Source organism: Crocodylus porosus, unplaced genomic scaffold (assembly GCF_001723895.1).
Source record: "Crocodylus porosus isolate Cpor-Errol unplaced genomic scaffold, CroPor_comp1, whole genome shotgun sequence".
Taxonomy (NCBI): Eukaryota; Metazoa; Chordata; order Crocodylia; family Crocodylidae; genus Crocodylus; species Crocodylus porosus.
In genome coordinates this window covers 84291814-84308722 of record NW_017728918.1, presented here as the reverse complement: position 1 = coordinate 84308722, position 16909 = coordinate 84291814, and the positions used below count along the sequence as shown (strand labels likewise).

The 16909-nt window shown below is 44.5% G+C and overlaps 1 protein-coding gene across 3 annotated transcripts in view; it reads left to right on the top strand.

Moving 5' to 3' along the window:
- The window catches only part of BVES (blood vessel epicardial substance), an 80922-nt gene that overhangs the window by 46201 nt on the left and 17812 nt on the right, over positions 1 to 16909 (top strand). For all 3 annotated transcript variants that reach the window (XM_019537819.1, XM_019537817.1, XM_019537816.1), the window contains one exon: positions 2218 to 2342. In XM_019537819.1, the coding sequence (XP_019393364.1) occupies positions 2218 to 2342 (125 nt within the window). The remainder of the gene's footprint in view (positions 1 to 2217; positions 2343 to 16909) is intronic.

The following is a 16909-nucleotide window of genomic DNA, read 5'->3' as shown; positions in this document are numbered from 1 at the left end:
AAATTGGATGCTTATCTTGCTGGGATCCTATGACCCCAGCTGACTTCCTGCCCTTTGGGTAGGGGGCTGGACTCGATGGTCTTCTGAGGTCCCTTCCAGCCCTAATGTCTCTGAAATCTATGAAACCATCTCTGACCAGGCTTGCATGCCCCCATTGAGCCAGCACTGTCTTCCTTTGGCCCTGCATGCCTGATCAGATCCCATACCTCTCCTGCCTGGCCTCACATACCAAGATTTGGGCCCCATGCCACCTTGTGTGCCTGATGTAGCATCCAGGGACACTTTCTGGCCTTCAGGGCTACCCACAGCTCTGGAAACTTGGCAGCAGGGGAGCAGCAGTTAATGGTGCCACTGCTCTCCCACATAAAGTTTTTGGACTCTGGTGGAGCCCTGTAGGCCAGATTACATGGCTCAGCAGGCTGGCCTGTGGGCCTGGGGTAAAGTATCCCTGTTATAGACTCAGGATCCCTTCCAGGCCTTTTTTTTTTCCCCATTGGAGAGCATCTGGTCTAGTGCCCTATAGGCAGGTTCATCTCCATTTAAACTTTCTGTCAAGTGTTTGGCTAACCTGGTCTTAAATTCCAAGGACAAAGAGTCTCTATATCCTGCTTAGATAATTTGTTCTACTACGTAACTACCCTAAAAATGATAAAGTTCTTCCTTACTAGCAAATGTAAGATAGCCCAGATATTAAATGCATTCGTACTTGAAATGAAATTGTACTGCAGAATTCTGAATCCAACTCACTTGACCGAATGTAGTGCTCTGAGAGAATGGCATGGATAAGAACTGTTTCAGTCCTGATTCTTTCAGATGATAAATGGCTGTTTCAGCGTAGACTGTATTAGTCAGCCATCTCGTTGCCTTAACCATATCTCATAGGGTATGCTTTACATTCATAATGTCCACTGTGACTTCAGTACTTTGTTGGCGCTTTTGCTCTGGCTTTCTCCACTACATTTTGCAGCCCTTCAGACTTCTGCTGCTCTCGTCTATTGCCTTTTCTGCACTTTAGTAGGGGCTGTCACCAGTACCTCCTGCCCTAGGCACCTCTGACTTCTTCAGTGACCAAGCAACAATTTTAAGTCTCTTCCTGACTCCTTTCTTATATATCTTGAAGTGATTGGTGCTGAAAGAGCAGGCTAACAATCTGAATGGGCCTTTATTCAATGCCTCCCTATCACTTCAGCTATGAGGAGTGAGGAAGGAAGGAAGGATGCTTGTCTTTGTTCTAAACTAGAAGTAAACGATGGTCTAAGAATAGTATTGGCTTTGAATCTAGGGTAAAAGTTGAACCCTGTTTTAAAGTCTATGTAGGTTTTCAATATTAAAGAGGTAGAAGGATTTTGTGACGGTAGGTGGTGCCAAAGTCTTATGTCTTTCACATTTACCGTAAACTAAATTGTCAAAACAAAGGTCTATTTTTTTTTTTCTTCTTTTTTTTTTTTTGCAAGATCTCACTACAATCAACAGGAGTTCTGCATGCGGAGAGCTCACTGACTTGGACTCTAGGGTGTTTTTATTTTTAACCAAATTACATGCATGGAATCTGACAGATGGTGACTAGAAAGTATTTTATGTAATGTAAGCAGAAGTTGCACAAACAAGAATCTTATCTGCATAGCAGCTCTTGCTAATCAGAGCAGAGTAATTTAAAAATATAAATAAGAATTTGATAATATTTAGAAAATGTCACTTGATAGGAGAAAAGAATGACTGATAAACATCGTCAACATAACTTGAAGGAAGATACAGATTTACCTCTTTCTGTCACAACACGCTGTGATGTTTCCCTAAGATTTCAAAATTTCTGTAGTTAGCGTTGAGGAATCCATGGAAAAAGTGTTTGCTGATTTTAAACATTCCCTTTGTCTGTAACCTTTACATTTTGATACGAATACTTATTGGCTCTGTGTCAAATCAGTGTGATGCTAGTGACAAAGCAGAAATGCAAAGCAGGATTTATTTATTTAAAATGTTTCTTGCAATTTAAACCAATTGGTTTCATAACTCTCCCTTTTTATTAAAATGCTGCCATTGTTTGTCCCTGATATCTAACAGTATTAAAATTGGAAAAGTACATAATTTCTTATATCATAGTGGCTGTTTTTGAAAAAAGAGGGTTTTACAGGTATATTAAAATAAAGTATATATGATTGTGTTGAAATGTTTATATATTGCTGAACAGTATAGTTTAACTTATTTTATTTTTGACAGGGTGTGCAATGTTTATTATCTGGGCTACCTTCTTCCGTTGTGCTGTGGACATAATGATCTGGAATACAGTATTCCTGGTGGTCAACTTTTTGCATTTTATATACTTGGTGTACAAGAGAAGGCCGGTATGTATAATGATTAAATTGCACAACATCTTAAAGGATAAAAGAACAGTTTTCTGTCTGTGCTTGGGCAAACTTCACTGAATTTGATTGAAGTTCTGCCTGAGTCGGTCAACAATAGCAGGTATCAGTGTCTACTGGTAGGATTTGAGCCTGATAGTCTGTATAGTGCTTCTCTTTTAAATCTTTTCATTGTTTAGAATGTATACTATTTTCTTTCAAACTGACTACATTTCAAACATGATGATCAGTTTTGCATTCTTTTTTTGCTTTGTGTACAACTTGAGACATTTCAAAGTGCAGCTGATTTATTTATTTATTTTTTAGAGGATTGGTGCATCAGACTTAGGAAAAATTGGATTCCACTAATGTATCTGAAACTTAGGCTCAGAAACTTGGGGGAATAAATTCTTTTCTTTTTTTGTGGTTTAATATCTGGAGTCATCTTGGTTTGTGGTGGAGGGCAGCTGTTGATAAACTATTAACTGAATTTATTTTCATATTGAGATCTTTAAGTTTTTCTGCACAGTAGTCACGCAAACAGCCCTGGCCCTTGTCCTCTCCTTCATCATGCAGTACAGAGCCAGGGGGTGGTGAGAGCAATAGGGGGAGAGAACCAACAAAGAAAACCTTGAGTTGGCCCTATAGAGGTACTCCTAATGCTGCTGAAAACCTGGGAGGCTGAGGGATAACCAGCAAAATTGAGCAGGATGTGAGAAGAGCCACATGATAAAAGAATAAATTCTTTAGTTCAATTTGCACACAAAAAACTGCTTGATCTTCAGTTAAAATTATTAGTAACATACTGGGCACATCTACACATTCACTAATGCACTTTTGGTAATGCACATTTAAATATAGTGCCTCCAGAGGGCACATCTATACATGTATTAACACACTTTAGTTAATGTGCAGGAAATCTAGTACCTCTGGGCTCCTACGCATACAGAGCCTGCTCTGATGCACTGGGAATCCAGTTAATTGAGTCTGTTGGAGCACAAAAATTGATATGTTCTGGCAGCCTTCCATGTCACATGTATCAGCGTTGCTGTGCATCTCTGCACTGAAAAAATGGCAGCAGGGCACTTTGCAAGAAAACACGTTCAATGAGCTTTAGTTCAAAGCGTCCACTGCCATTTTCTTCAGTGCAGGGACATGCAGCGATGCTGATACATGTGACACAAGGGTGCTTCTAATCAACGTGGCTCACTAATTAAAGTACTCAGTGCTGCATCCCATACCATGTGTAAAAATGCCCAGTCCATTGTGAGGTACTAGGAAAATGTGCTTAATGCCCATTACCTAAAGAGCACTTTTTAAAGTGACCCTTAATGCGTACTAGCCTATTTTAATGCATGTTAACTAAATAATGTTTTTTTGGCGGCACTTTAATGCATATTGAAATAGGCTAATATGTATTAAAGTGCCTGTGTAGGTGCACCCATTGTGTAGTCAAAAACTCTTTCCATGGAATTGCAGCGAGTTGAAACATAGGTGCTAGTGCTGCTCTGCTGGTACCTTGGAAGGAACTGCAGAGTAGGATAGTGGAGGAATCCAAGAGATTGTGCACACTCCATGAATTGAGAATCAGCTGTAGAAATCCCTAGACTTTAACTTCTTTTTTTTCTGCCAGCTTCCCACTTAGCATATTAAAAAGAAACATGGATTTGAATGTGCCTATTCTGTGGCTAAAATGGACCAGAGAGAATCATAGAAAATTAGGGTTGGAAGGGACCTCTGGAGGTCATCTAGTCCAACTTCCTGCTTAAAGCAGGACTGTCCCCAACTCGATCATCTCAGCCAAGGCTTTGTCTAGGTGGGTCTTAAAAACCTGCTATGGCTGGAGACTCCACCACCTCTCTGGGTAACCTGTTCCAATGCTTTACTGCCCTCCTAGTGAGAGAGTTTCTCATCTCTAATCTAAACTTCCCTTGCTGTAATTTGAGACTATTGCTCCTTTTCTGTCAACACTAAGAACAGTTTAGCACAGGGCAAAATGCGACCCAGGGGCTGGGTGCGGCCCACCAGGCCATTCTATTCACCCCGTGGGGCCCCTAAAAAGTTTAGAAAATTAATATTTATCTGCCCCTGGCTTCCTGTCATGCGGCCCTCAATGTCTTCCCAAAACTCAGTAAGCGGCCCTCCACCCAAAATAATTGCCTACCCTGGTCTAGCACCACCCTCTTTGAAACTACCCTTCAACAGTTAAAGGCTGCTGTTTAATCCCCCCGTTTTCTTTCCTCCAGACTAAATAAATCTATTCCCTCAGCCTCTCCTCAGAAGTCTTGTGCCCCAGCTGCCTAACCGTCTTCATTGCCCTCTGCTGGATTCTCTACAATTTGTCCACATCTTTTTTCTGTTGGGGGGGGGGGCCCAAAACTGAACATAGTACTCTAGATGTGGTCTCACCCGTGCTGAACAGGGGGAAAGAATCACTTCCGTCAATCTGCTGGCATTGTGCCTACTAATGCAGCCCAGTATATTGTTAGCCTTCTTGACAATAAGAGTGCACTGTTGGCTCATATTCAGCTTATTGTCCCCTGTAACCCCCAGGTCCTTTTTCTGTAGAGCTGCTCCTTAGCCAGTCAGTCCCCAGCCTGTACTGGTGCATGGGATTGTTCCATTTTAAATGCAGAACATTGTCCTTATCCATATTGAACCTCATGAAATTTTCTTTTGGTCCAATCATCCAATTAGTCTAGGTCTCTCTGAATCCTAGCCCTACCCTCCAGTGTATCTGTTACTCCCCCTAGCTTAGTTTTAATCTGCAAACTTGCTGAGGGTGCACTCAATCCTATCTTCCAGATTGCTGATGAAGATATTGAATAGAACTGGCCCTAGGACCGATCCCTTTGGTACTCCACTAGACGTTGAGCCATTGATTCCTACCCTTTTTGAGCCCAGTGATCCAGCCAGTTTTTTGTCTGCCTTACAATCCATTCATCGCTACCTTGCTTACAAGAATGCTGTGGAAGACCGTATCAAAAGCCTTGCTAAAGTCAAGGTATATCAGGTCCACTGCTCTTCCTGCATCCACAGAGCCAGTCACATAATCACAGAAGGCATACTTACCTTGCAGGGAAAATACCATGACCACCAGGGTGGTTTTCTTAGTCACACCTGGGGATAACAGCTTTTCTGGCACAGGGCAGTACCTGCGGAGGTAATGTATAGTTACTCTCCCACGTTCATTGCCCATGAGAAGATCTTGGCTTTATGTCCACTTTTATAGAAATAGGAAACTTCTTCCTAGCTTGCCCCTGGGGCCATACGGCTGAGGGTGAGCAAAACTTAGGGGCATTTGAACCCCAAGCCTCTGGGCTTGGGCCTGCATGTAGGATGCCTACCAAAGCATTTGGAAACATCTGAAGCCCCAGTTGATGTGGAGGACGTTTGCCTGTAGTAGGGCCACTTATGGTTCTTGACTGACTCACAGATTTGGGATTGATTTGACTGACTTGGTTTGGAACACAAAAAATTCTCTTTAAAAACAATAACAACAACAACAAAAACTTCATCATAGAAAGCAATCAGGTTGGTCAGGCATGACTTGTCCTTGGTGAATCCATGCTAACTGTTCCTAATCACCTTCTCAAAGTGCTTAGAAATGGATTCCTTGAGGACCTGCTTCATGATTTTTTTTCCAGGGACTGAGGTGAGGCTGACAGGTCTGTAGTTCCCTAGATCCTCCTTCTTCCCATATTTAAAGGTGAGCACTATATTTTCCCCTTTTCCAATCATCAGGAACTCCTCCCGATTTTACCACAAGTTTTCGAAGTTGATGGCCAGCAGCTCTGCAGTCACATCAGCCAACTCTCTCAGCTGCCTCCAGTGCATTGCATCTGGCTTCAGGGACTTCTACACATCCAGCTTTTATAAACGGTCCCTAATCTGTTCTTTTACCACTCACCTCATTCCAAAACTGTGATGCCAGGTGCAATAGTCTGGGAGCTGGCTTTGCCTATGAAAACAGAGGTGAAAAAGGCATTGAGCATGTCAGCGGGTCCGCCAAGTACCCCCTCTATCTTCATAATTCCTGCCTGCCATGACTTGGATCTTAAAGAAATGAAATAGGGAGGAAGTGATTGTTACAGAAGGAAGTACCCATGGGAAGTACCACGCTGAATAAACTTAATTTTATTCAATGGCTCTCTGTTGTTAACAGGACACTCCCCTTGTGAGGGAGATCGCAGTCCAAGGGGTTAATCTTGGGGGTCTCCAGCCTCCTGGCCAGCCCCTGTTCTAATGCTGCAGTCAAGGGATGCCATGCCATCTTTCACTATTTAATGTATTAGCGGCTTGTTACTGCTGCCATCAGTCCCGTCATTGTTGTTAATTAGTCAATTAGCTGCTTGTTACAGCCGCCACCTGCGGCTTTCCTTGGCAGTACTGGAGTATAGGCTCCATGGCTCCTTCTAGGTCTGGCTGTCTCTCTCTCTCTCCAGTGTTTCTTCCCCTTTTCTTCTGGGCAGGACAGGAGTCGTTGCTCCCACTGTTGGCAACCTTATGTAATCGGCTTGTTTCTCTGGTATCTAGGGCTGCAGCCCACGGCTCAGCTCGGCTCCCCTTTTTCCCCAGCGCTCACCGTCGTCCTGGTAGCCTCTGGGTAAGTTCAAGTAGGGTTAGGTCCTGAGCTTTCTTCTCCCCTATCCTCCTTTCTGGAGCCTTGCTCCTTCCGCTTTATTTTCCTCTTTTCCTTATGATGCCCGCAGGCATCCCTCCTCCTCTTTCTCTTCTTATCCCCCGGAGTCTGGTCACCATTAGCTCCTCATGGGCCAGGGCCCAGCCTCCTCATGGGGTAATTATTTCCAGCTGCCCCTGTTGCCTTAGCAACAGGGCCTCAATAGAGACCCTCTTACAGAGCAGTTCAGCCTTTTCTGCATCCTCTGTCACTAGGTTGCCTCCCTTGTTCAGTAAGGGGACCCACACTTTCCCTGATTCTCCTCTTGTTGCTGACATACTTGTAGAAACTCTTCTTGTTGTCCTTCATATCCCTTGCTAGCTGCAGCTCCAGTTGTGCTTTGGTCTTCCTTATTTCATCCCTGCATGGCCAAGCAGTACTATTATACTCGTCCCTAGTTGTTTGTCAAAGTTTCCACTTCTTGTAAGCTTCCTTTTTTGTGTGTTAGCTCACTGAAGAGTTCCCTGCAAAGCTAAGCTGTTCCAGCTGTTGCTAGTCTTCCTGCTCACTGGAATGGTTTGTTCCTATTCCCTCAGTAAGATATTATGACCTGGGATTCCTTACCATTGATTTATTTATTTAGTTTAAAGTAAAATATGATTTACCCATGCACAACAAAAAAATTAGCAGTAAACAATCCCTTAATCTTTTTTTCTCTCATTCTCATCTGGGGAGAAAATAAATCTTTGTAATGGGAAATCTTACCTTTATGCCTGGAAGAAATAAGGTAAAAAAACATATAAAAGTATTCTTGATATATGTGAATTGGATCCGGAGCCAGCTACTTCACATGGAAACGTGTGTGAGTTCCAGAGAACCTGTTGATCCCAGATTGGCCCTGTTAGCTGTCTTCAGATCCACAGATAAGGAAACCATGGATGACAATCATCCTCAACTGTGAGGGACTGCCAGCGATGATGACTAATATTCATATGCCTGTTTATATTTCATATCTCGGGTATATCTTGTCTAAAATTAGTCTTGTCTAACATTGAACCACGAAATGTACTCTAAACAACTCAGCACAGCCTTTAACCTAGGTGGGGGGTTGGTTTGTTTTTTTTGTTTTTTTTTAAATTTTCTAAAATTGTTCTCTAGCCTGATTGTTTCCTTTACCTCTTCTCTTACCCAAACTTTGGTCAAGCAAAAGTAAATAACTTCATTCTATATGGTCATTAGACAGCTTAAGGCTTATTGTAGTCTACACAAGAGGGCCCTTACTGAAACTCCTGACGTAATAATTCTACCTTTCCCACACTGCTAGATAAGAGCAGGTGGTTGAGAGTGTTGTAGACCCTGGCATGAAAGACCACTGCCTCATGGGATCAGAGAAGAAAAAACCTTATGGCCAAGTATACATTCAAGAGTGTCATTAATATATTTAAATATAATTAGAAGTCTTAATTCTGACACTTTGACCTGGGTGTCATAAATGTCATATAAGGTACAATGATAAACTACATTTTTGTGTAATAAAATAATAATGTGAAAATTCAAGTATCTGAGATTTGAAATCCTAGCTGGACTTTGCTACTGTATGAGTGCTGTGACAAGGCTCTGTGAAAGGTGGATCCAGGGATGTCTTTTTCACCATCATTTGGTGGTGCGGGATGTGCAGAATATGCTGTTTGAGCTCACCAGCGTTACTCTGGAACCTGGGGAATGAACACTGCTGCTGCTCATCCTCACACTCCCTTGCCCACGCTGAATTCAGCATGGTGGTGGGGTGAACGGGATTGCCATTTGTCCCCTGGAGCTGCTCTGGTAAGGTGATGAAGTCAGCGCTCACTGTATGTGCAGTACAGCCACCTGGGAGGTATGGCTGCACCCCCACCTATCGGTCTGTCTCTACAGTACAGCTGTGCTAAGCAGCAGTATCAAACATTCCAATGTTAGCTGTAGATGCACATTGTGTTTAGGCCAGCACATTTTTTTTTTCAGGATGAAATGGAGTGGACATATGACTTAGTCTTTACACTAGTGTAAGTCACTCCATTACAGGTAATAAAGTGAAGAAAATCTGTGTACTGGCATAAGTTACATTGGTGTGCCACTTGTGTACCAGTTTCCTGTAGTCATTTTCATCTCAGTGTAGCCCTTTGCTTGATGCAAGTTGCCATTTTTCCCCCCTCCCCCCTCAAGCTACGTAGTTGGGCATTGTCATTGTAATAATACTTAAAACTGGATAAGTAGCTTTGGAAAGCTGATTGTGTGTCTGTTCCTTATTATAGATTAGATGTACTACAAAGTAGAATCTGGGGTAAATTGCTCTCTAGTAGTTCTCATGTATACATACCTAATACTAGACCTAAAAATGAAGAATTGCTTGTGTCTGAACTCAATTTATTAACTGTCAGTCAACAGAAAATTACCTTAACAAAACTGTGCTGGCTTATTATTTAACTTTAATAAATTCTGCTGAGGACTTAGATTGGGGAAAGTGCAGGTAGCTCTTGAAGTATGCCATGGGGGATGATGGCTTTTTAAAAGCATCTAAAAGGAATCTTGTACTAGAAAGACATTGGTTTAGAGCAGGGGTGTCCAACCTTTTTGAATGTGGGGCTGGATCACAAACTTCTTATCACCCAGTGGGCTGGCGAGCCATATTCAAAGACATCACAGGAAGTGGTATCACATCAGGAAGTGATGTTGTGTTACCTTTGACACCAATGACGTCGCAGGGGTTGACATAGTGCTGGTTGACACGGCCTGCATGCCTGGGTTGACATGGTGCTGCAGGAGCCGCTTAGCTACAACCGGGTTGACCTGGTGCTGGAGGAGCCGCGGGGCCAGGCTGGGGTTAACCTGGGACCTGCCTGGCCTGCTGGTGCCATGCCCGAGTTGACATGGTGCTGTAGGACCTGCCTGGTGGGTACAACCGGGTCGGGACCAGCCAAGAAAATCAGTATGCAGCTGAAGCCAGCTTCCCTTGTGCCGCTGGGGATGGGAGGAGGCTGGCCAGGTCTGCACCAGCCAGCAGAAGCGGCAGCAGAGCCATGTGCCACTCGGGACTGACTGGTGCACTCTCCTCCTGTCCCGAGCAGCACACAGCTCTGCCGCCACTTCTGCTGACCAATGCAGATCTGGCCTGGCTCCTCCCGTCCCCAGCAGCACATGAGAAGCCGCCCCCTCGGGGCCTCGCGCGCGGGCAGCCGGGCCCGGAGAGCCACAGTGCCCGGGGGAGACTGGTCGGGGAAGCAGGCACCGTCTTGCGAAGGGGCAGGGCAGGGCAGGACAGCGGGGCTGGCTTGAAGTGGGTGGGTGGGTGAGGAGACAGGCATGGGCCGGCAGTGCCAGTGGCCACTGCTTGGTCTCCCGTATGGGGCCGCTCCAGCAGGGCACGGGCACCGGCAACTGTGCGCCCTGCAGCCCCAGCCTGGCACCCCCAGCTCTGCGCGGAAACTTACCTCTGTCCACCACGTGCCTGTGTCCATCATGCATGCAGCAGGGTGCGGGCCATGCTGCAGCTCCCCGGGCCATGCTGCAGCTCCCGTGGCCATGCACCGGGGCAGGGGCGTAGCCAGCGAACAAGCTGCACACGCTGTCCCCAGCTCTTCTACTCAGGTGCGGCTGGGGCAGCGGCGGCAGGACCCGGCTCACTGATGGGCCCAGCCCCGCGGGTGTAAGCAGCTCCACTCCCCTCGCTGCCGGCTGGGGTGCGTGGGCCGGCCCTGCCTGCTTCACCTCGCCACTACCCCTCTGCCACTGCCACCGTGGAGTGCGGAGCAGGCACCTCGGGCCAGATATAATGTCTTGGTGGGCCATATGTTGGACAAGCCTGGTTTAGAGACAAAGCAGTAAATAGTTATTGTCAAGCATTAGGAAGATAGAAAAGTTTAGTTCATACTTTGCTTTTCACTGGAAAAAACAAACAAACCCTCCATTCCCATCTCATCCTCAAAAGCAAGACTATAACCTGGCCCATGCCCAGGATTTAGTCACCTCTTTGATTCATTCCAAAGTCATCCTTGCCTGCCCTTCTAACTAATTGTCCCATACATATCTATCAGATCAATTAACTTTCTCTTCTAGTATATTCAGCACTGTGGTGCATTATAGCTATAAAATTGCAGCAAATTGAAATAAAATATAGGGGCAGCATAAAATACATTTCAGTCAATATCAGTAGCTCAAGGAACATTGCAGTAATTGTATTAATCATTTCAATAGATAATTCAATAAAAATGTCTCCATTTACCTGAAGTTGCTATGTAATTCAGCTTGTGAGTACCCCGAAATCAGCCATTTGCAGGACATGCTTGAGATTTAAGTCTACAGCTTACCAAGGACATATCCAGAGAGTCCCAAGAATCAGCTCTGGTGTCTGCTTTCAATTTTGTGAGGGGCTTATGGCATTGCTTCAGTATTTGGGTCTAAAGATTAAATTTTTGATGCCTATAAGTCCCATTGGAAGTCAGTGGAAGATCGTAATCCATGTTTCTTACAAATCTTTAGGACATGCTAGCCATCACCACCTAGGAAGTACAATACATAAGGTCAAATTCATAATTTGTCCAAGTCTACTGAAATCGAAGGAGTTGCAGCAAGAATAAATTGGGTATAAAACATGTATTTGCTCTGTGGCTTTATTTTGTTAGGTATAGGGCAGATTCTGCTGGACCAGGAAGGGACTCTAGATCTTTGTGGCTCAAGCTGACCTTGGGGATCTCTGCTATGTTGCAGTAACTCCATAGGATTTTGCAGCGTCATCTATGTTCAACCTTACTGTAATTTAACATAGCATTCCCCTTCTGTTTGAGAATACCTTTTGCCATGCTATAGATGTGACTCTGCACCTAGCTTAATGAACCTTCAGATTTCCCAAGAGAACCTTTGTGCTAACCTACCTGATGAAAAGGAGTATAGCACAAAGGAATTTCTGATTTCCACCCCCGCCCCAGAAAATCAGTGTATCCATAACTACAACTGTAGTGAGCAGTAGCTAAAGTTACTTGACACCTCAGAAACCAGGCACCTTGTGTTTCTTGAAATTGTTCATTAAATGCTGGTATAAAATTAAATAGAACTAAAAATATGTGCCAGACAATCTATGCATCTCATTCATCACAGATTATGAATGCTAGACTTTTTGGCAGATGCAACATGCAGTACTTACTTTTCATAGCTTTTGTTGTTGGAATTTGATTTTAATAGTGAACTTGAAGGTTTAAAACAAAAACCCCAAAACTGAAAATGTAGCAAAGGAAAGTTCAGAAAATAATTCAGAATTTGATTTTTACCTCTTCCAAATCATTTTATTTTCTTTATCCATGCAAGTTACACACTTAGGAAAAGAAAAGAATAGGAAAACGATTACAATTCTAGACAGATTGCAAAATGAATAATTGATGGATAATTTCAATTGTTAAATATTTATTTCATTAAGTAAAGCCCATGAAATAGCAACAGGTTTCTTTTCTGACCAAAATATGATTTTTGTGGTTTTTGGCTCTTTGGGGATTTAGTGATTTAGTGAAGCTAGACCTAATTCAAAAATTCTTTTACTGAACTCTGACTTGAGGCTTTGGCACTACCCCAGAACATTTCAGTTATCACAGAAAAAAAGTTACACCTACCCATATGGCTCATTTGGAAAATAGCCCACAACAATGATTTCAAATGCAGTCAACTGAGCGTCAACCATACTAAAGGCACTTAGCATGAGCTAAAATGCAGACACTCATGTTAAGTGCCCTCTGAGTATCTTAATCCTTGCTTAAAGTGGCCTAACTTTTAACCCTGCTGTGCTACCTAGCTCCTGTTAGGGTGACTTCAGTCTGCTCCAGGGAGATAAAATGAGCAATCTGCGTCTCTTAGTATCTGAGAATGCACCACTCCCAGCTCCTGCTCCCCTTTTCCACCTCCTCCAGAGCAGGCATAGAGCCGAGGCGTCCTGGCTCCCAGCCATGCCCCTGTTTACCAGCCTTCTCAGAGCACTGCAGGCAAGAAATGGTATTAACCCTTAACATGTGTCTACTCCTAGCACATTCTAATTTTCACACCATTTTTAACATTCCACAGATTTACCATAGTCTAAACTTCACCTTTATAGACATTTCTATGCTGTAGGCACTAGAGCTGTGCAACTGTAAGGTCTTTTGACACCAAAGGGCCATAATATTTATGCATGTGCATGTTCAAAACCTCATTAACATGTAAGTGTAGTCACTTATGAAGAATGTAATTTGCAGCTGGTAGCACTAACAGTCATTTACTTTGAGTTCTAACTTACTGTTTATCCTTCCTGAGATTTCCATTCCAAGAGTCATCTTTCAAATAATGATAATTCATATTCCCTGAAGGGGAAGTCTTGTGGGAATAGAAAAGGATGAAACCTGGCAAAAAAAAGAAGATAGCTTATGAGGACAGATGCATTTTATTGCTCTAGGAGAAAATAATTCTGATTTGGTTGAATAGTGAAAATACAGTTCATACATATGGAATTAAAAATATCCACATTTTTTAAAATGTCTATGTAATAGGGCAAGGAACAGCTCTGTTCCTTTGGTGCTACAAAATTGTGAGTGTGGGGGAGAGTTGGGTCAGGGACAGGGCAAGGATAATTACTTAGTAGGCACAGCTGGGGAGAGGGATTGCACTGGGGTGAATGTTGCCTGATTAAGAGCCAGTGGCTCTTTTAAAATCCATGGCATGGGGCTATTCTTTGCCAACTGGGGCACAGCACGAGGAGAGTCGGTGGAGAAAGCCAGGAGTGGCAAACCCAGTGCTGGAGTGGGTCACTGATAAAACTGGCTAACCGGGTGAAGGGAACTACGGTGTCTGGCAAGGCAAAGAGGTAAGAGAGGGGGGAGATACTTACCAGGTTGATCTTCAGGTGGAGAGAAGGTCCCACAGAAGAAAAATCTATTGATACCTGCAAGCAAAGGAAAGAGACTGGAGGTGAGCCAACAGGCTCAGAGGAGTGAGTTGTATGGTGGTGGAGGGTGAAGGAAGACTGCACGCTATGAAAACAGTTGGGTTATTCACAACCTGCTGGGAATTCATTAATAAACAATTTTCTTTTATCCTGCTTCTAGGGTGATTTACTATACCCCCTCTCATTGAGGAATTAACTTCTTATTTTTCTATTACATCAGGGTGTGGCAGGTGAGCCCCAATGAGAGAGATTGTGTTAGTTACCCCCACACAGCCACAGTGCAACTAATTCATACGTATAGGAAAAAATGTACAGACATTGTACCTTGTTCATTCATGTATATACAAAGATGCAGCTAGGACTTCTTAGTTGCCTATTCCTCCATTTCAGAAAGTGTGAAAAATACTTGGCACTTGTGTGAAAAGTAATTGGTAATTGTGGTCATATCAGGTGAAAGATACAGACCAGTTTCACTGGCTTGTCAGTCCACTTTTATCATCTGGGCAGAAAACAAAGGTTGGTTTGTTTGTTCCAGGCTGAGAGAGGGGATGACGGAGGGATTCTGGGTGAACTGTTTTGGGGCCAATTTGGTGATGTTTCCCAGACATTTAAGGCTGGTGAAGAAACAGGAATAATTGGAAATAGGAATGAAAATCTCAGCTCAGCTGTGGGAGTGAAGAGCAAGTTGAAATGCATGCAATGTAGTAGCTCACCATGACTTGAAAGGAGTTGGCATTGAAGGGAACCGTGTTCAGTAGGCACTACCATATGTTTTATTCAGATAGGTTGTACTTTATAATCATGCTCAGTGGCATAACACTCACTGAAGCAGGCCCCCTGCCTTCCGCTCATGTGGGGCTTTTGGCCCACTGATATGTTCTCCACAGGAGGTTTATATTGAGCACATTCTTTTTGGTATTGGGTGGTGGAACTGGAGCGTGCTCCATCCACTCCATGTATTGACCTGGTATTCTAGTGCTTCCAGGACCGGTCCAAAAAAAAAAAAATCTACATATCACCCTATGTCACTGTAGCAACATACATCTCCCGGGGCTGGACTCGATGATCTCCCGAGGTCCCTTCCAGCCCTAATGTCTATGAAATCATCGTACAACCCACTATGGTGACCTAGTGCTATCACATGAGTCTACATGGGATTGGCAGCTATTACACCATAGCAGTGCTCTCCCCTGTATTAGCACATTGTTACAGCGAAGTAGTGGTGAAAACTAGCCACACACACAGAGTGCAGTATGGGCAATTACTGTGCTGTGCTTTAGTACTGCCTTTTGGAAGTACACTTATAAAAGGAAGTACTAAACATTATAGTGCTGTGCTTTAGTTCTTCCCTCTGTAAGTGTACTTCAAAAGGCAGTACTAAAGCACGGCGCTATAATGTTGCCATAGGGTGATGTGTAGACACGCCCAGTGTTGGCTGCATTTAATCAATTTTCTACTTGGTTTTCTTTACTGAGCATATGCTGCTTTTAGCAGTAGTTCAAAGGTAGGCAGGGTGTGTCTACATGAGATGCGTTACTGTGCAGTAGACTAATCTGTGCAGTAAAATGTCACTGTCTACAAGTGCATGGCATTTACCGTGCAGCAAATTAGTCTGTGTAGTTAGCTACTACCTGTAAATACTGTAGTTACTGTGCAGTAGTGCTTACATAGATGCTGATCAGGAGCAAATTTGCTCCTGGTTAGCCACACGAGCAGAGGGTCGCGGGGGTTGGGGTGTTCTTGGTCTCTGGTCCTGGCTCTGCTCAGGTTCTGGCTCCCCACAGGAGCTGGAAGCTGATCAGCACTGGGACAGGGTCATTTTTTTACCCTTCCCCTCCCCCCCATCCCAGTGCTGTGCAGCTCCAGGAGCTGATCAGCACAGGGACTGGGGGGCTCTTTGCTTCTCTATTCAGCCACGGGCTCACTGGAAGCTCTCCTTCTTGTGGGGCAGCCTGCCAGTAAACCCCCTGCAGGGTGGGAAATCCCTGCTGGGAATGGGGCTTGCTGATAGCTGTGTGTCCCAATGTGCACAGAACCAAGATAGCTCTGCCAGCTGCAGTGGCAGCTCTCTCTTGGCCCTGTGCATATCAGGACCCCTTCTGATGTGCACAGGAGCAGGAGACAGCTGCCACTGCAGCCTGCAGAATTCTCGTGGCCCAGTGTGCATTGGGACCAGCCCCCATGCCACCTGTCAGCCTTCAAACTAGCACCTAGGGAGAGCCTGGAGCTCACCCTGGGTGCTGCAGAAAGATAAGACAGGGCAGGAGCACCCCATATCACATTAATAAAGTGTAGAGATGCGCCTGCAATGTATTTAATCAGTTTCCCTTGTATGCAAATGCAAAATGAGGGGCTCTTTTCCCCATGTTGCCTGGGGAGAAAAAACAGGCACATCTACTCATGCAATTAATGCCTTGAAAGCATTCTCTGGCAGGGCATCTACACGTGCTCCCATTTGGAGCACATTTGCTTTGGACAGGATAAGTTCGGTGCAGGGCTACTCCAGCCCTGATGTACGCCCCTACAGCAGCCAGGGTGTGCATCAGGGGGCACCAAAATCAGGCCCTGGTCTCTGAGGGGTGGGAAAGGTGTCCTGCCTCTGGGACAGCAGCCTTGCGCCCCAATCAGCAGATTGGGGGAGGGGGCTGGGAAAATGTTCCCCCCCTACTGCTGCTGCTCCTTAGCCTCCTGCCCTGATTGGCAGACCAGGGCAGGGGGCTGGGAAGAAGCTACCTGGGGGAAGGGACAGTTTTTTTTTTTTTCCGCCCCCTGCTGTCTTGGCTGACTGGGAGCAGTTTGCTTCTGGTCAGCAGTCTGCAGTAGTAGTATCTAACCCCACAGTAGACTAATATACTGCACAGTTAATGCTGCACGCGTGTAAATGATTAGTCTACTGCACAGTAAAGTGTCTTTGTACTAGATACACCCATCTTGTTTTAAATTTGAGTATTTCGTACTATTTCGTAAATTATCCTGTTGGCTTCCATATGATTTCTCCTATACCAAACTCTT